The sequence below is a fragment of the Pipistrellus kuhlii genome, unplaced genomic scaffold (assembly GCF_014108245.1).
Source record: "Pipistrellus kuhlii isolate mPipKuh1 unplaced genomic scaffold, mPipKuh1.p scaffold_m20_p_3, whole genome shotgun sequence".
NCBI classification, from domain to species: Eukaryota; Metazoa; Chordata; class Mammalia; order Chiroptera; family Vespertilionidae; genus Pipistrellus; species Pipistrellus kuhlii.
The window spans coordinates 3,500,781-3,520,012 of NW_023425529.1; the positions used below are offsets into that span (position 1 = coordinate 3,500,781).

The 19,232-nt window shown below is 47.0% G+C and overlaps 2 protein-coding genes across 8 annotated transcripts in view; both read left to right on the plus strand.

Annotated features, from left to right (window-relative positions):
- The first annotated feature begins 1 nt into the window (after nucleotide 1).
- Nucleotides 2–12,535, plus strand: EIF3D (eukaryotic translation initiation factor 3 subunit D). Of its 4 annotated transcripts, none has more exons than XM_036455563.2 (15): nucleotides 2–145; nucleotides 2,301–2,433; nucleotides 2,731–2,776; nucleotides 3,876–4,012; nucleotides 4,786–4,871; nucleotides 5,395–5,467; nucleotides 6,369–6,481; nucleotides 7,140–7,272; nucleotides 7,832–7,979; nucleotides 8,708–8,838; nucleotides 9,503–9,588; nucleotides 9,693–9,822; nucleotides 11,318–11,460; nucleotides 11,638–11,921; nucleotides 12,378–12,535. In XM_036455563.2, exons 2-15 carry the CDS (start codon nucleotides 2,311–2,313, stop codon nucleotides 12,389–12,391), a joined length of 1,647 nt encoding a protein of 548 aa, XP_036311456.1. In that variant the 5' UTR covers nucleotides 2–145; nucleotides 2,301–2,310; the 3' UTR covers nucleotides 12,392–12,535. The 4 variants fall into 4 exon arrangements, with proteins under 4 accessions (XP_036311456.1, XP_036311458.1, XP_045443480.1 ...); XM_036455565.2 differs by having other exon boundaries at nucleotides 68–139; nucleotides 2,295–2,433; XM_045587524.1 differs by lacking the exon at nucleotides 2–145 and adding an exon at nucleotides 250–268.
- FOXRED2 (FAD dependent oxidoreductase domain containing 2) overlaps nucleotides 10,321–19,232 on the plus strand; it is a 32,339-nt gene continuing 23,427 nt past the window's right edge. For 2 of the 4 annotated variants that reach the window (XR_006742745.1, XM_045587522.1), the window contains exon 1: nucleotides 17,698–18,899. Coding sequence is in view for 3 of the 4 variants with exons in the window: in XM_045587522.1 (XP_045443478.1) it covers nucleotides 18,382–18,899 (518 nt within the window). In the remaining variant the exon portion in view is untranslated. Of the gene's footprint in view, nucleotides 10,328–17,692; nucleotides 18,900–19,232 lie in introns of those variants that run through there. The other 2 variants (XM_036455566.2, XM_045587523.1) reach the window with 2 other exon arrangements.

Genomic DNA, 19,232 nt, shown 5'->3' on the forward strand with positions numbered 1-19,232 from the left:
TTTACGGCAGCGCCGGTCAGGTTTACGGCGCCGGTCAGTGCGCGCGCATCTTCTCGCCTGTCCAGTCTTCTCAAGAGTGCCCCGGGTAGCAAGCCGTCTGGCCTGGTCTATCTTTCGCCATCCGGGCCGGCCGAGGCCCCAAAAGGTGAGTGATGTGTTCCGTAGGATTCCGGGGACCTCCGGCGCCGGCTTGGGCTGGGCCCGGCCTTCAGAGGCTCCCGGAAGAGACCCTCCGGACGTCCCCACCTGCGGCCGTTGTCCCTCCGCTGGAAGTGCCAGGAATCCGTCTTCCGGGCCCCGGGTCCAACAGTCGGGGTGCGTGAGGTCCCTGGTTCTAGACTCCGCTTCGCGCCCAAGGGCTGAGCGAATTTAACAATGTCACTTGACTCAGCTGGGCTTCAGGGTCTTTTAAGTGCCCAAAGCTTGAGTTTCTGGGAATGCCAAGCTAATCGGTGTTCGGCCCTGCTCTGAGGAGTTCCCAGTCTAAAAGTTTCCTTCCATTTAACGTGAAGTAGAAGGAGTATGTTTGATCTCAGATCCGAACCACCAGGGCTTGATGGGGTACGTCCTGCAGTGGCCGCAATAATTACACAGTACCGTGGCCTGCCTGCCAGAAGGCCCCTCTGACTGTCCTGTTGGTGCCCCGCCCAGCTGTCAGGCCATTTTAACTGAAGGCTCGGTTTGTCCTACCTGTTCTGTTCTGCTCACTTATTTCACATGTGTGGGAACCCGGACTTCCACCCCCAGGAAGAATGCCTGGCAAACTCTTCGTCTACCATTTCCTCGTTGAGCTAACAGATGAAGCCGACTTTTTAAAGTGTGTTTTGGAGACATCGTTGTTGTGCTATTAAGTACAGTCTGAAACCCCAGATCTTTTCAGACTGCTCTCCAGCTAGATTATGATGGGGAGAATGCTGGACTTACCCGCAGACAGCCCTGAGAATCAAGTCTATTTTGATGTGTAGATCAACCCTTTGATTTGGCTGAGCTACAAATATTTATCTCTAAAGTGGGGTGAGGGAGAGTTAGTGGTGTTAAGGTGTCTAGCACAGTGCCTGACACTGGTAGCAGCCCAATACTTGAGTTCTGCGTCTGTCACCCCTTCCCTCGGGCCCCATTTTGGAGTATAACTTAAGTTCAGAGTTGGCAGGTGGAGCTCACAGGTTCATTCTCTCGCTGTCACCCAACTCCAGTTGCTGACCTCGGTAGGAAGCCTTCGTCTCCTTACTAACTTCAGTGTCCTGAGCTCTTTGACTGCTCTCTGGCCTCCAGAAATATTTGTGTAATGAGTTTTCCTCTGGGAACTCACCATCTGAGCATATTCAGGGGGTCTTTGATAGAAATTGCCTAAAACATCTCTTGGGAGGCCCTGGTTTTTACCCTCCTCAGAGGAGCTATAGCATTAGACTAAAGCCAGACTGCCAGGGTTCCGTATTGTTCATCAACCAGCATTATGACTTTGGGCAATTTCTTTTCTAAAAAGTAGGGATAATACTGGCCCCTACCTCAGACTGTTGGGGGTGGAGGGGTTAGTGAATGTGCATGATATTCACTAAGAACCATGCCTGGTACTCAAATACCTGCGAACGTTTGATGTATGGCCACTTTTATGGCCTTCTGCTTAGCTCTGTGTCCACTTGCCCTGCATAAGGATTTGCTTTGATGACAGACTATTAGAAGAACAAGAAAAGAAAGTTGAATTTCAGGATATACTTACAGACTCTTATTTTTCTCTGAGTAGATGTATTTTTACAAGTCTGAATAGAAATTGGGTAGCATTTACAATGAAAGAAATTTTGTGTGTTCGCTAATAAAACAATGGACTTATTTTACACATGAAAAATAGGTTTAATATTTTATGTCTTGGTGAAGTTGTTTCTAAGAACCTGAACATAGTATTTACACTTGACTGCATTTTATGAAATCTTTGAGAGACCACCAAATTTAAGAGGCACTATTATTTTATGTAGCACCATTATTTTCTATAACAGTAAGAAAGAAAAACTGCCAATTTGCACCACCAAGAGTGAGGTGCAAACTCATTTGAAAGATGTTACGGTGGGAAAAAAGTCAATAAAGTAGAGAAAATTAATTTTGTTAGTAGTCTTCTCAATTATAAGTATTCACAATGTTATTTACAAGAAAACAAAGGAGTAGGTAAGATGTGAGGGTTCCATTTCATATGTTGCTTTTTAATTTAATCTATGTCTTAGCTTACCCCAAATAGGCTTTTTTTTTTTTTTTTTTTTAACCTTTAGGCTTTTCTTCATGAAGCTACTTACATTTTTTGTATATTTAAGGTTGTAGAAGATGGCAAAGTTCATGACACCCGTGATCCAGGACAACCCCTCAGGCTGGGGTCCCTGTGCAGTCCCCGAGCAGTTCCGGGATATGCCCTACCAGCCATTCAGCAAAGGAGATCGGCTAGGAAAGGTACTTGTCTGTCAGCGGGAGTCTGAATCTTTAAGCCTGTGGCCGCTCCCCTCTCTGAGTTCATTACATTTCATTCTCTCAGAAGCATTACTCCTGTGTTCCTTGTAGGGACACCAGCTGGGAAAGGGTATGACCTCTGGATACTTCCAGTAGTCATCGGAGAGCGGGGCACTTACAAAGGCACTGTGAGCCAATCCTGCTGCTGTCCCACAGTGTCTCGCTTTGGGGGGTTTCTGGGTCAACAGAAAACTGCCTGCTTGACCTGTGTGCTCTGTCTTCCCTTGTTGCTCTTACTAGGTTGCAGACTGGACGGGTACCACATACCAAGATAAGAGGTACACGAGTAAGTGTTCTCAGACTGACTGCCCAATCATGTCCCTGGAAAAATTGTTACTTTTTCTGGTAACCTCCACCTGAAAGTGTTCTAGAATGGTGACAAGATGCTGATAATTCATAATTTAAGAGTTTATTCTAGACCCTGGCCACTATCACATTTTTTGGAAGTAGCCCCAAAAGTTAGACTGTTCGTTAAAGAAGTTTGACCTATTATAGTGGGATTACTACTCCCACCCCCCACTTTTGAGGAGCCAGGTACCCTTTTTTATTCCCATTTTGCATTTTATTGCTTGGGGTTTATTGAAACAGTAAAGGTACACAGTGGATTCCAGTTTAAAATTCCTGGGTTTAAGATGCTGATACAGTAAATTGGTTTTTTGTTTGTTTGGTTGGTTGGTTGGTTGGTTTTTTTATTGATTTTTTTACAGAGAGAAAGAGAGAGGGATAGAGAGTTAGAAATATTGATGAGAGAGAAACATCGATCAGCTGCCTCTTGCACACCCCCTACTGGGGATGTGCCTGCAACCAAGGTACATGCCCTTGACCAGAATCAAACCTGAGACCTTTCATTCCGCAGGCTGACGCTCTATCCACTGAGCCAAACCAGTTTCGGCAGATTTTTTTTGTTGCTGTTTGTTTGTTTGTTTGTTTGTTTTATCAGAAATAGTTGGAAGTGGCTCTCTGGAATAGTAAGATTATCTGAGTCTGAGGGCAGCCATTAGACATGTCTGTCCTGGGCACCAGATGATGAGAGTGATGGTCCTTATCCCATATTTGCCTCTCCTGCAAGAATAAACTTTAACTCACACTCTTACAGCCTAAGACAGAGAGTGGGATGGGTTGGTTTATCTTGAGTTCCTCAGATTCTGTCTTAACTTTAAAAGCCTTTAGATCAGAACTTTTCAAACTTGAATCACCTGGGGATCCTTTTTAAATGCTGGTTCTGAGTCAGTGGGTCTGGGTGAGGCTGTGAGTCTGTGTGTCTACGATGCTCCCAGCCAATGTTCAGGGTCCCAAGACCACACTTACCTTACAGGGCTTTAGGCTGGGGTGTATTGTGAAGTCTGTAGGTGGTGGCTGTTACACATTATCACCTTTGCCTCCAGATAAGTACTCCTCTCAGTTTGGTGGTGGAAGTCAGTATGCTTATTTCCATGAGGAGGATGAGACTAGCTTCCAGCTGGTGGACACAGCGCGCACCCAGAAGACTGCCTACCAGCGGAATCGAATGCGATTTGCACAGGTAGGCCAAGAACCAGCAGTCGACCGCCTTAGGGCTGTCACCTGCTGCTAAAAGTGCAACCCTGATGAGAGGAAAGCATACTAGGGTCTTCTAATGAACTCCAAGGAGCTCCTCAGTGACAAACTATGTAAAGTAAACCTGACTAGGTCCAGCAATGCATTTAAATAGCTTAGATTTCTGTTGACCTAGGACATTATACCCCTGTGCTAAGAATGACGTTTGTGCCAGATGAAAGGGCATGTCTGTGCCTATTACCTGGCTTAATTGCTAGACTGCATGCAGACTTTATTAAGCAGATGGTCCAGTTGGATCACATCTTATTACATAAAGAGGCAAACTCAGCAACTCTAATAAGAGCCAGTAAACTTCAGTAAAATATGTGTGTGAATGTACATCTAAGCTAATTCCAAGTATTTACTCAACTAAACCCCCAAACTGATTATTATTAGATTAAAAGCAAAGTAAAATGTGCAACTTGGCCCTGATATGTGTGGCTCAGTTGGTTGGAGCATCGTCCCATACACGAAAGGTTGTGGGTTTGAGTCCCAGTCAGCGCACATAACCTAGGTTATGGGTTTGGTCCCCAAGGCAACCAAATGATGTTCTCTCTCTCTGTGTTTCTCCCTTCCTCCCTCTAAAATCAATAAAGCATTTAAAGAGTAATAATGATAAAATGTACAACTTGGATTTGGCATTCTGAACTTAGGCTAATAACCTTCCTACTGTAGCCCAGTCTCAAAGATTTTAACATGGATGTTTTTCCTAATTCTCAGCGGAATCTCCGCAGAGACAAAGATCGACGGAACATGTTGCAGTTCAACCTGCAGACCCTGCCTAAGAGCGCCAAGCAGAAAGAGAGGTGAGGCTCCCATCCTGCCAGAACAGGGCATTCTTCCGGGACTACAGACACTGAACTCATTAGGCCAAAGTAGGAAAATGGTTGTCTTCCCCGCTATTGCAAACAAAAACACCTTCCTAAAGCAGATGAAGCCAATGTTTCAACCTGACATCACCCCCTAAGGGCCAGTTTCAGTTCAAGGCAATAGCACGAGCAAGAAACTATTTACAATGGGCATGCATGTTGAGGGAACCAAGGCAAATGAGAGACTCCGGAGCTTACCTAGGCTCAGCTCTGCTGGAGCAGAACTCCATTCGCACTGGGTCCTATGAGCCCTCCTGGAGCTGCGCAGTGCAGTGGCCTGGCCCAGGTTGGGGCTGCAGTGGACAGTCTCTGGATGGAGTAAACTATAACTGGTCAGTATTGAGGACAATATGCCCTACCAGCCAGTCAGCAAAGGAGATCATCTCTTTTGTTCCTCTTTATTAAGTCCTCACTTTTCTTAAAAATCTTCACTGAAGGCACAATTTTCCTATCTTTCCAGAGAACGCATACGGCTGCAGAAAAAATTTCAGAAACAATTTGGAGTGAGGCAGAAATGGGACCAAAAATCACAGGTAGCGTATTTGTGCCAGAATTCTATCTAGGCATTTGATTTTATTTGTTTGGTTTTGTAACAGAATTCATATACTATACAATTTGCCCATGCAAAGTGTGCAATTCTGTGGGTTGTATATTTATAGAATTGTATGATCATTACTGTAGTCAATTTCAGAACACTTGCTTCACTTTGAAAAAGAAGGCCTGTACCTTTTAGCAGTCAGCCACTATTCTCCCCTAACCCTAGACTACCACTATTCTAGTCTCTGTCTCTGGGTGTGCTTGTTCTGTCCATTTAATGGAATCATGCAATGTGTAATCTTTAAGGTACATCCATGTTGTAGCATGTATCAGTTCTTAATTTTTTTGTATTGCTGAATTCCATTGTATGGGTAGACCACATTTAGTTTAGCTGTTCACCAGTTGATGGACATTTAGGTTGTTTCCACATTTTGCTATTATGAAGAATGCTGCTGTGAACATTCCTGTACGAATGTGTGGACATTGTGAGAATAAAAGACACATGTAAGCAAGAGCCTAGTTGCAATTGTTAGAAGTTACGTTTTGCTAAATGAGATGGTTGCTGTGTTAAGAATAGATAGCCAATAGTTTGAGAGAAATCTGAAGGGGCTGCTACAGCTCCTCTGTGAAATGTAAAGAGCTGCTGTTCCTTGGTGACATCTTAATGAGGGGAGGGACTTCCCTTTGGTTTTGAACTCTTGATCCCTCAATCCTCTTCTAGATTGTAGGCTCCTGAGAGTTGGGGGGAGGAAGGGGTTTCAGTGTTTTAAAGAATAGCCAGCACGTAGTTAATGTTCTAGACATATTTATTGAATAAAAGCCCTTTGTACTATAAACCTGCCTTTAGCTGTTTTACACTGGCTGGAATTCTTTTCCCTCCAATGGTTTTCATGACAGAAACCCCGAGACTCTTCAGTTGAAGTTCGTAGTGACTGGGAGGTGAAAGAGGAAATGGACTTCCCTCAGTTAATGAAGATGCGCTACTTGGAAGTCTCGGAGCCACAGGACATGTGAGTGGCATCTTTTACTGCTTTCCATCATGCTCTCATGGGTGGACCAGCTGGTGGTGAATATTTTCCAAAGCCCTAGTATAAACTTCGGGTCACATTGAAGTTCCTGGCATTGCAAGCAAAAGAAAGAAATAAGTTATATTATTTCTTTTTGGCAGAAGGAGAACAGAAGCAAAGCAGAAAGAAATTTTGCTGATATTAAATTGCAGATTTTGTTCAGCTTCCTGGAATCCTGAGCAAAAAAGAAATAGAATTAAGTTATATGGCTCTTTTGGCAGAAGGAGAAAGACAGCAGTTGTTCAGGACAAGCAAAGCTTTCCTGACACTTTCCTTACCTCCAGGGCACATAGTGGGAATAGCTTGAAGCATCAGACCCAACATCAGCACACCTGGATGCCTGTCAGTCCTCATCTCCCGCCTTTAAAATGGGAGGTTGAGCTGAACCCGTGTGTCCACATTATTATCTGGAACCACATCGGGAGCTAAGGGAGCGAGCACTGAGAGTTCATTTCCTGTTGCAGTCGGATACTGTTTTCACCCCTTTACATATTAGACTTATGGATAAGACTTATGGATAAGACTCCACATTCCAAGGCATAAGAGAAAAAGCAGGTGATCTTCCCCCTCACTTTGCATGTCTTGCCCACTCTCCCTCCAGCGAGTGCTGTGGGGCCCTGGAATACTACGACAAAGCCTTTGACCGCATCACCACGAGGAGCGAGAAGCCCCTGAGGAGCATCAAGCGCATCTTCCATACCGTCACCACCACAGACGACCCTGTCATCCGAAAGGTGTGCACCCCTCCCGCTCACCCCCCATTAGGGATGCCCCCAGCTTCTACAGCCAAGGCCCAGAAAGAACAGAGGACCCAGGGTTGGGGCTTGGAAAAACCCCTCTGGATAAGTCTTCTGAGTCAGACTTAAGAGGTGGTGGAAATGAAGGCACTCCGCTGCCTGGACCATGAATGCTGGAGTTAAGTAAAGCTGGATTCAAATCCCAGCACGTTTGTCCTAGCTCCACCTCTCGGGGACCTTCACCTTCTTCCTGTAAAATGGAGTAAATGCATTTATCGCATGCAACTGGGTTGAGGATGGCAGAAAGCGCCTGAGCAGTGCTTTCCTGGAACGTGGCAAGTGTTCACTGAGCTACAGACCTGCCTGGCCCGGGATGGTGACAGCCAACAGAAGCCAGCTGGCTGAGAGCTGCAGCTTTGCTCAGACAGCTAGAGGTGCAGGTGTTAATGTGTGGGCGTGCCTGGGAAGGCTTCTCACTGAGGAGTCCTCTCCCCTCGGTGTGAATGGCAGTTAGACCTGAGGGTGTCCTCACTTCTCTCTCCTGTCCTGTCTGCAGCTGGCAAAAACCCAGGGGAATGTGTTTGCCACCGACGCCATTCTGGCCACACTGATGAGCTGCACCCGCTCCGTGTATTCCTGGGACATAGTCGTCCAGAGAGTCGGATCCAAGCTCTTCTTTGACAAGAGGGATAACTCTGACTTCGGTAAGAGGCCTGTCTGGGACAGCACAGGACAGTGAATGTTTTCATTGGCTCAGAGCAGTTCCTTGGTACTAGAGAAGGAGTGGCAGATGGCCTGTCTCCCTGCAGGCGTTGACAGCTTGTCAGACCCCTCCCAGTCTCCTCAGGCATGGAAATGGAGCTGTCACTGCAGTCCCTCCTTGGGGCGTCAGCATTTTGAGTCTTTGCAGTGCCCCAAAATTGTGCTTCCAAATGTTACTCATTTACTCTTGTAACTTCTGTCATCTCTCCATACCATCTTTAGTATTGATGTGTATGTTTTTAATTGATGGGTTATTTATATTTCAGTGTATTTATAAAGAAAAATATATGTGCATGTATGTTTTATACCAAGTAGTATAAAACATATACATACCTGCCATGACTGAAAATCAAGTCACTCGACAATAACAGCAGTGAAACAAAACAATGTAATTACATTGTGCGCCTCAGGCCTTGTCTCTGTTGAAAGCTGATAAAATCAAACATTCTGATAGAACCCAAAAGGATTGAAAGGGATAGATGTTTACACTGTGACTGAATTTAATGTTAGAGCCCTCCTCCCTTTACCCCCTATTATCCCACCTTGAGAGTCCCATGGTAATAGGTGGCATTTATTTGAATGAAGGCATTTAAATCACATCTCCCCATGGTGCTATGCGCGTCATCAGTGGTTCTTTGGTGGGTGGGTGACCATGCTGCCACTTTTGCAGACCTCCTGACAGTGAGTGAGACAGCCAACGAGCCCCCTCAAGATGAAGGTAATTCCTTCAACTCGCCCCGCAACCTGGCCATGGAAGCAACCTACATCAACCACAACTTCTCCCAGCAGTGCCTGAGGATGGTGAGGAAGGGCAGCGTCTGGGCATGCGCTGCCTTTTGTCAACTGCAACTACTTTCCTGAGCATCTGCTTTGTCCTAGGCTCTGGGCCTGTGTGATTGAGCAGGACCAATAGGATCCCTCCCTGTCACCAAGGAGTGTCAACCTTGGACTTTGAGGTCACACTGCCTGGCTTTGAACCCTGGATCCAACACTTCATAGCTTTGTGGTGTTAGACATGTCTCTTTTCTGCTAAACAGAACACTAATACTTATTTCACACAGGCACATTGTAAAGGTTCCATCAATTATTTGACACCTGCATTGTGGTGTACAAGTTCCTGCCCCTGGGAAGCTTCATTATAATGGAGGAGGAAAGGCAATAAACCCTAAATACATAGAGATGTGTGCTATTGAGAAAAATGAAATGGGAGAGGCATGGTTGCTAATTAAATGAGATGCATGGAGCACACAGTCGACACATGTAGTTGTTGGTAAACACTAGCTGTTAACATCTTGTAATTCATGGGGTGCTTGTGCTCGGAAGGAGTAAGTAGGCAGACAACATGCTATGAGCTCGGCTCCTTCAAGGGCTCCAGGAACCCAGCCTCAGCTGTAACTAAGCGGAGTTTCAGAGTCTGGCCGATTGGCTTGGCGACAAATGGGCGCTGTCTTTGTCATCTTTGCAGGGGAAAGAGAGATACAACTTCCCCAACCCAAACCCGTTTGTGGAAGACGACATGGATAAGAATGAAATCGCCTCTGTTGCATACCGGTATGTCACCTCGGGTGGGATGTGCACAGACCCCACCCTGTGTGGGGTGAAATACCTGCAATTTAGGGTCTGAGGTGACCAACTAAGTTTCTTCTTCATTCCAGATACCGCAGGTGGAAGCTAGGAGACGACATTGACCTGATTGTCCGGTGTGAGCATGATGGCGTCATGACCGGAGCCAATGGAGAAGTGTCCTTCATCAACATCAAGACTCTCAACGAGTGGGACTCCCGGGTGAGGTGCACTTCTGTCACCCTCTTGGGGTTCCACGTCTGCAAGGCGTGTTGTCTCAGGCTACTTTTCCTGTGTTACTTGGAGGGCTACTGAGATTTTACCTTCTGAGTGTTCCCTCCACTTAATGCAAAGATTAGCTTTTATTTGGCTCTGCAGGACACGCTACAAGTAAAACGTGCTTTCTTCGATTTTCCTTTCTGCTCTCCGCTGGTGTGCCATAACTGTTGGACTGAAGCTACCCAGGCTTATTGCCTGAATTTGAATTGGATGGCAGTGCTCCTGGGTGCCGCTGTAGAGAGTTCTCAGTGGGAAGGACAGCTCCAAGGCCAGGCTGTGCTGAACGAGTGCCCAGTGAGAGGGAGCACAGAGGGCATTGAGCTCTGTCTTCATCAGAGCCAAGGGTTACCCCCCAGTGTTCCTCAGTCTCCAGCCCCTACTGGAAGGTTGGCTGTGGCCTTAGCTCTGGGCCAGTGGCCTTTCCTTAGACTTTCCACCATGGCTCCCTGTAGCATTTGGCATTGTAGCTTTTCCTGTGTCACTGTGTGCATGACTCTGGTCTTATACATTTCTCAGCTTCCTTCACACATTTTCTGTGCTGGTTCCATTCTTTTATCTCTCGTGGATCCTTCTCTTAGGGTCAGTCGCCTACACGACTCTTTTTGCTATAATTACTTTATACAGCCTTATGTTAATTTTCTTTTGCTCTGTAACTAATTAAAAGAAAGTTGGGGGCTTAAAACAACATCCATTAGCTCTTAGTTTGGTGGCCAGAAGTTCAGCATCATATGGTTTGGTTCTCTGCTCAGACTATCAGAAAGCTAAAATCAAAGGTGTTAGCTGAACTGAATTCTCATCGATTGATTCTGGAAGAAAATCCACTTCCAGGCCCATTCTAGTTGGCAGAACTCAGTACCTTGAGTTAATAAGACTGAGGTCCCCAATTCTCTTGCCACCTACCAGCTGGGGCCTCACAGCTCCTAGTGGCCACCCATACTCCTTGCCATGTCTTCCATCTTCAAACCAGCAACAGCATCAAATCCTTCTCGTGCTTTGACCCTCTGACTTCCTCTGTCTCCAAGCTCTACACCAGATTGAATAGACTCCCATGGTGAGGTGAGGCTCACACAGGTGATCTATCTTTTTTTTCCTCACCTGGATATATGTTAATTATTTTATTTATTTATTTATTTATTTATTTTAGAAAGGAACGGGGAGAGAAAAATTGATTGGCTGCCTCCCGCACATACCCTCACCTGGAATCAAACCCACAAACCCCACATGTGCCCTGGCCGGGAACAGAACCTGCACCTTTTGGTACACATGACAACGCTCCAGCCCACAGAAGCACACCGGCCAGGGCAAATGATAATGGTCTTACCTCTGACTTCCTATGTCCTGGCCCACTCGCTAGCCAAGCCCAGTAGGACGTTCCTTCTCTGCCAGAGGAGGTGCCGGGCTCACCTTCGCTCCTGACACGCGGGCTTTCCTTCCGCAGCACTGTAATGGTGTTGACTGGCGTCAGAAGCTGGACTCTCAGCGAGGGGCCGTCATTGCCACCGAGCTGAAGAATAACAGCTATAAGTTGGCCCGATGGACCTGCTGTGCTTTGCTGGCTGGATCCGAGTACCTCAAGCTTGGGTGAGATTCCTGTCCGGGAGTTGTGAACTCACCCTCTGGAAGGAGGTGTCCGCGGTCAGGGAGACAAGGGCTTGCCTTTTCTCTTCCCCTTGGAAAAAGTCAAGTGTCCCCATTTAACTGACATCTATTATACCCCCAGATTCTGCCCAGTCACTGACACCCCATTCTCCCCACTAGTTACGTGTCCCGGTACCATGTGAAAGACTCCTCGCGTCACGTCATCCTGGGCACCCAGCAGTTCAAGCCCAATGAGTTCGCCAGCCAGATCAACCTGAGCGTGGAGAACGCCTGGGGCATCCTGCGCTGCGTCATCGACATCTGCATGAAGCTGGAGGAGGGCAAGTACCTCATCCTCAAGGACCCCAACAAGCAGGTCATCCGGGTCTACAGCCTGCCGGACGGCACCTTCAGCTCCGACGAGGACGATGAGGATGAGGAAGAGGAGGAGGAGGAGGAGGAAGGTTTGTACAAGTCTCTTTCTGAAGTCTCGAGCGCGGGCTGCCCAGGGGCCAAGCTCTATGGCCACATTGCTCCTAGACTTTGATGTAAAACTTTTTGAGGACTCCCTGAGACATGACTAAATTTGAGTGGCATTTAGTCAGACTCCAGGAACTGGCTTCACAAGCCTTTCGGGCACATGAAGGAGGTGGGGAGGAAAGGGGTCTTTTAGAGGCTAGGTGAGGAACAAGCCGACAGTGGAGTTTCCTGATATTAGCCGGTGGCTGAAGGAGAAAGGCTCTGGGTTAGTTACATGGGTTTAAGCTATCTTTCTTGCTTCGCCAGCTGGGGACTAAAGGAAGTATGTCAGCAGCCCTGTGAGGATCTGAAAGACTTGATTTCTGGTGGAGGTGTTAAATCATAAGCATTCACCAGTTTCACATGGCTCATTTCTTTCTTTAACATTCTGTGTCTTTCAGAGGAAGAGACTTAAACCAGACGGTGATGTGGAGCTGGAGTGTGTAAATCCACCGAGCCGAGGAGGGCCTTTGATTCCTGGTAGAATGTTTGTCTAATACCTGCGCTCTGGAATTTAACAGATGGAATAAAGTATAAGTCTCTTTAGTCTCTTACCCTCCACACATGCCTACATTATGATTTGATTGACAGCCTTTCTTCCTTCTCCAGGTAGCCCTTGGGGGAGGGAAGGTGGATACGGAAGTTCCTTTCTGGAGTTCTCTGGGTTCTATCCTTTATTGAGCATTTTGAGTTTACCATCCTGTTAGAGGTGGATGCCCTAGACTTCTCTGTTCTTGGAACCTGTGAAATTATCTTTTCCTGGAGACTTAATTGTGAGGTCCCACAGAGGTCCACATGAGAAGTCCATTTCCATAAGCTGGTCATGTGCCAAGCCTAACTACTGCCTTTAGAGACACAGTCACTAGTAAAAGGTGAAGCAGGGCACAGTCTCTGGAGGTTGAGGTGGGGCTGTTGCTCACGGAGACTCCCTCAGAAGATTGTGGCGTTCCACTGGGTGGTGATCAAAATGGTTGTAAATGGTTTTCAAACGTGGCTTGAGCTGGTGACCGTCTCAAGCTGGCACTCAAAGCAGTGTTTGTAAATCAGAGTTACAGATGTTTAGGATATATAAAACTTACTTTAGTAAGAACACTTTTTATTAAAGGGATAGTGTTCTGTTCTTGGGACTAAGAAGTAATTACATTGCCAGGTATTGTACTAAGCTTTCTGGAAATACCCGAGCCTGACACAGAACTTATTAGGTCTAGTAATAATTAATGTCGTTTTCTAATACTTTTTTAAATCGAATTTATTTAAACAATACAACAAAATTTAATCAACAATATAGTTGCCGTTGTTTTCTACTACTTGTGCCCAATGCTCAGAAAGCATTTTAATCACTCTGTTGTAAAATTCTTGTGATTTTGATGCAAAAAATTCGGTCAATGCATTTTTGAGGCATTCTTCATTAAATTTTTTTCCAAGAAGAAAGTTTTGCAAAGAACGAAACAAATGGTAATCGGAAGGGGCAATATCAGGAGAATATGCAGGTTGAGGGAGAACTTCCCATTCCAACTGGCGCAGTTTTTCAGCAGTGATTCTTGCAGTATGCGGTCGTGCGTTATCGTGGTGAAGAATTACGCCCTTCCGATTAATCAGCGCGGATTCTTTTTCTCTTAAAGCTTGGGCTAACCTTTCCAATTGGGCACTATACACTGCACTTGTAATGGTTTGGTTAGATGGTAAAAGTTCATAATGAAGAATTCCTTTAAAATTCCACCAAACACACAACATCACTTTTTTCGCATGCAAGTCAGGTTTTGGCGTGGGCTGCGGAGCCTCATTTTTGTCCAACCATTGAGGCCGCCTTTTCAAATTAACATACAGCACCTATTGTTCATCTCCGGTAACAATTTGCTCTAAAAACGGCAAACGGTTTTGACGAGAGAGGAGCGAACTGCAAATTGTGACTCTTTGATTACGGTTGTTGTCGTCAACTCATGAGGAACCCATTTTTCAAACTTTTGGACTTTGCCAAGTGCACGCAATTGATTGGAAATTGTTTTCTGTGAACAATTTAAAGTTGTCGCAAGCTCTTGTTGGGTAATTTGAGGATTTTGCACCAAAAGAGCTTGAAGAGCTTCTTATCAAAATTGGACACACGGCCTCGACCACTCTTGTCATCTAACAAAAAATTTCCCTCGCGAAATTTCTCAAACCAACGCTGGCATTTTCTGGCGCTAACTGCATCTTGACTAAGAGCACTACAGATGTTTTTTGCAGTCTCGCTTGCTTTTCTTCCTAATTGGAACTCGTAAAGCATGCAGTGCCGAATATGCTCTTCATCTGCCATCTTCTTAGCCCTAGTTTTGCAACAAAAACCAAACCAAACACAAACTTTTTCAAGCAAAACTTGTTAATTGCACTTCACACGTTCTGTAGATACCAAGTGTTTGAAGGTTATGTCAATACAAGTCAACGCCAAGCAAGATTTTAAACGAATGTTTAAAAACGACATTAATTGTTACTAGACCCGATACAATGTTGGTGGAAGGGATACCATTGTCCAGATGAGGAAACAGGCTCAGCTTCTGAGTAACATCCTAAATTTTAATCAAAAATGTGCCTTAAACAAGCGAAATGTACTTTGTTAGAGTTATTAGAAAGATAGAGCATAAACGTGCTTCTTAGGGAGTTTTCAATGTAGGTAGTGATAAAAATGACGGATGAAAGTGGTGTGACAGCCCTAATCAGTTTGACTCAGTGGATAGAGTGTCGGCCTGCGGAATCAAGGATCCCAGGTTCGATTCCAGTCAAGGGCATGTACCTTGGTTGCAGGCATATACCCAGTAGGAAGTGTGCAGGAGGCAGCTATCCCTCTCCCTCTCTGAAAAAAAATAAAATACATTTTTTTGAAAAAAGAAAAAGAAAGTGGTGTGACAAGTGCCAAGGATTTTCAAAATTCAACTAATACCAAGCTGCCTCTTGCAGACTCATGATGCAATCCAGGTGGATTTGCTGGGACAAGGGGGCAGGTGGAAGTTGGGTTTCGTGCCAACAAAACATTTTGCATCAGCTTCCAAACACTTCATTTCTTTGATCTATCCCCTGCTCATCTGTTCTGTTTGGCGCCACCAAATTGATTGCTAAAAACAGTCCTAACTCAAAAGCCTTGGCTAGCATCCTGCTGCCTACAATCCAGGTTCAGCCTGGTCTCCAAGCCCTGCCACACTTCATCTGTCCTAATTTCCCGTTACCAAATACGACCAGCAACTATTTTAGATACTTCCATTATTTGCCAGCTTCCATTCTCAAATCTTCACAACCACTAAGAGGTAGACCTCCCTACTTTATTTTTGGTTAGGTATTTTCTCCTAGCCTGGCTAGTTTCAATGTTCACTCAACGGATGCTCATTGAGGGCATCCTATATGCCCTCAGTTACTGGAGAGTGCACTGAGGTCATCGTAATGAGTAAGATTGTTTCTGTTCTAATGGTGCTTTTCTCTGATGCTGATACAGGCTATGAAAATTATAGGTAAGTGGCATTTGTTAGTGTTTTCCTTGGTCTGAGAAGGCAAGAGGTTTCAACTATTTTTTTAAATATGTTTTTATTGGTTTCAGAGAGGGGGTAGAGAGATAGAAACATCAATGATGAGAGAATCATTGATTAGCTGCCTCCTGCACACCTACCCACTGAGGATCAGGCATGTGCCCTAGTCAATTACACTCAACCACTGAGCCAAGCCGGCTGGACTCAGCTATTTTTTATGAAAGAAGCACCAGCCGAAACCGGTTTGGCTCAGTGGATAGAGCATTGGCCTGCGGACTGAAAGGTCCAAGGTTCGATTCTGGTCAAGGGCATGTACCTTGGGGGCACATCCCCGGTGAGGGGTGTGCAGGAGGCAGCTGATCAATGATTCTCATCCATGTTTCTAGCTCTCTATCCCTCTCTCTTCCTCTCTGTAAAAAGTCAATAAAATATATTTTTTTTAAAAAAGAAGAAGCTCCAGCCATGCAAAGCTAGAATATAAAGTTCTTTCCACACTAGGCATGGCTGCTTTCCCATGAGAACCCTCAGTTCTATCTTACTAGACCATATTAATGCCTCTTGAAGGTTCCTGTCCTGCCCTCATAAATGTACTCTGTTCTGTCCATGTAAATCTTGATAAAAGTTATGGCACATTTTAATGTAATTGACTGGGGTCTGTGGGAGGAGCTAGAGTTTAAGGGAGGCGTTCTTGCATCCTATGCCATTGTGAGAATCCCACAGAAAGCTCTGGTGGTCATCTGGTTCCTCTTCTATAAGTTGCTCTTTCATTGTTGTCTAATTTAGTTGTACGTGAGGCTTGCCATATTTTTCCTAGTTCTTTTTGATCAAAGAATTACCTACTTGATACTGTTTCCAAGTTGATAATCTCATGCAGTATCCATATCCCACCTCTGGGAGGCCAGCTACAACCATCCTGTTCACTTGAATCCTGCTGTGCCTCCACTCCAGCCACACCACTGCTAAAGTGGGTTTATCTTTAAGTGTCCTACTGGCCACTTTATTTACATTACCAGGTTCATAAAACAATCATGAATGAATAAAAAACATAAAGAGCTCATAATTGAGTGAAAAGGGGATTTTAATTCCAAGCTCCGCCTGTTAACTGTGTTATTTTAAGCAAATCACTCTAATCCTATGTAGGTTTTGGCCAATGGCTACAAAATGGAGTAAACAGAATTTTTGGCTACCTCACTGGTTGGTGAAAGATCAAGCCAATCATGAATGTTTCTTAATAGACTGAATCGTAGTGTCCATATAAGAACTTTCAAACCTTTAAATAATTTTTATAAGGATATACCTGAAAGCAAGATCTCAACAGACAGAAAAATTCTTCAGAATGACAGATTGCAGCTTTTATGCATTTAGGATTAAAGAGGGGAAGGAAAGTAAGATGCAGGAAGGTGGGGATCATTACAGGATAGTTAAGAGTATATGCTCTCGCCGAGACCGGTTTGGCTCAATGGATAGAAATTAGGCTTGGGAACTGAAGGGACCCGGGCTCGATTCCGGTCAAGGGCATGTACCTTGGTTGCGGACATATCCCCAGTAGAGGGTGTGCAAGAGGCAGCTGATCGATGACTCTCTCAGATGTTTCTAGCTTTCTCTCTCCCTTCCTCTCTGTACAAATTCAATAAAATAAAAAAATTAAAAAAAGTATATGCTCTCTAGATCGTGGTTTGGGTTGATGGATCTGAAAGGCATTTCAAAGGTGTGTTAGTCCTAGATGCACAAAACAATGGGACGGGGCTTGCTTAAGGCAAAGATAAACCTTTTACTAAAGAATGCTTATGCCGGTTAGAAATTATCAGATCAACCTGTGAAGTTACTTCCTGTAGAATCCCTTTCTTAGTCCACAATAGCAAGATCTGTTCATTGGTTTTCTGTCTTGACTTCATCAACCTGGTTTCCAGTCCTCAAAACCTGGGTAGCCAGCGAGTCTTTAGCTACATCATTGGTTTAACGTGAGCTGGAATCACCTCCAAGAATAATCTCCCGCGCCTCACAGTGAAAAGGCACAGCTTGAAAACAAGAGCCCGCACCGGTGCTTGGAGGGGACCTCTAGCCCTGGCACCGCAGCCCCCCTATCCTCTCTCCCCCCAGGCAGCACGGGCAGGCCTCCGCGCCGCCGCCTACGACCCCGCAGGCCCACCGTCCGGCGTGCGGCACGCCGCGCACGTGACCCCGCCCCCAGCCATTGGCCCGGCGGGCGGGGCGGGGCGGGTCCGCGGCGGGCGGGCTGGGCGCCCCGGCCTCACTGTGCGCGCTGCCGGCGGAGCGGCTGCGAGGTGCGGGCCGAGGTAGGGGGTGCGGAGACTGCGGGCCGGGCGCCGGAGCTGCGGGCGCGGGCACTGCGCACGCGCGGGAGCGGCTCTTAAAGAGCGCGCACCAGCCGGAGGGCGGCCTCGCGCGGGCCGGTGTGGCGGCAGGTGTGCTGGGCATCGCAGCTGCGTGACCGCGGAGGCTGGGCACCTGGCGGGGGCGGGGTCCATGCAGGCCACGCCTTCTCCAGGCTCCAGCCCCAGAGCAGAGGTGTGGCCAAAGCGACATGCCCCCAGGCTCCAGCCTGGGGAGGGCGCGAGGGGTGCTTGGCATCCTTCACTTTAGGGAGGAAACCGGAGAGCACCCGCCTTCGTACTGCTATGGCCATACGAAGAGGGCTGGTGGCGCCCCAGGGAGCCGAGGCCCGGCAGGAGGTGAAGGAGCTGGGGACTTTTGGAAGGAGCTCCAGATCCAAGCTTGAAACCATAGCAAATGAGCCCAGAAGTCCTTGAGTTCTGGTGCTGGCTCCACGCCACATAGCCGGGAGCGCCCAGGCCGGCCTCTGCCTCCGGGCCGGCCCGGACCTCACTCATTCCCATCCCCAGGGCCTCAGACCAACCTTGGTCCGAGGCCTCACCCATCTGGTTTGCGCGGGATGGGCCTCTGGGTGGCCCCGGGGCTGCTCCTAGCCATGGCTCTCACCCTGCACCTGGCCGAGGCCTCCGCGCCCCCGCACCGGGACTACTGCGTCCTGGGCGCGGGGCCCGCGGGCCTGCAGATGGCCTACTTCCTGCAGCGGGCCGGGCGCGACTACCAGGTGTTCGAGCGCGCCTCCAGGCCCGGCAGCTTCTTCACGCGCTACCCCCGGCACCGCAAGCTCATCAGCATCAACAAGCGGCACACCGGCAGGACCAACTCCGAGTTCAACCTCCGCCACGACTGGAACTCGCTGCTCAGCCACGACCCGCGCCTGCTCTTCCGACACTACTCCCGGGCCTACTTCCCCGACGCCGGCGACATGGTGCGCTACCTGGGCGACTTCGCCAGCAGGCTGCGGCTCCGAGTGCGCTACAACACAGCCATCGCCCACGTCACTCTGGACAAGGATCGGCGGGCCTGGAATGGCCATTACTTCATCCTGACCGACCAGAAGGGCCAGGGATACAGGTGCAGGTAAGGATCGGGGTCCCGGCGCTCACCTGAAGCCTGGCCTTTCCTGGAGGGACTGACACTGCCTGTGTGTGTGGCCGGTGGGGGTACGAGGAATGGGAGAAGCAACATTGGGTAGTTAGCATTACCTAAGCTTAGGTACCCACAAAACCCTTTTGTAGAACATCTCCCAGAACTAGTGTTCCCCAAAACATGCATTTTTTTTTTATTTTTTTTTAAAGAAATTTCTTTGGAGAGCCAAGTTTTTTAAACTTAAACTATATAGGTAGGTGCATTGTTATTAACTTAATTAGGGTACTCCTAAGCTGGCCTTTGCTAAAAATTCAAGGGGCCAAA

Excerpts from the sequence above, each read along its gene's own strand:
- EIF3D (XM_036455563.2), top strand. The coding sequence starts at position 2,311 with ATGGCAAAGTTCATGACACCCGTGATCCAGGACAACCCCTCAGGCTGG. Across the intron at positions 7,273-7,831 it reads ACGACCCTGTCATCCGAAAG|CTGGCAAAAACCCAGGGGAA; the intron begins GTGTGCACCCCT and ends TCCTGTCTGCAG. Across the intron at positions 11,461-11,637 it reads TCCGAGTACCTCAAGCTTGG|TTACGTGTCCCGGTACCATG; the intron begins GTGAGATTCCTG and ends TCTCCCCACTAG.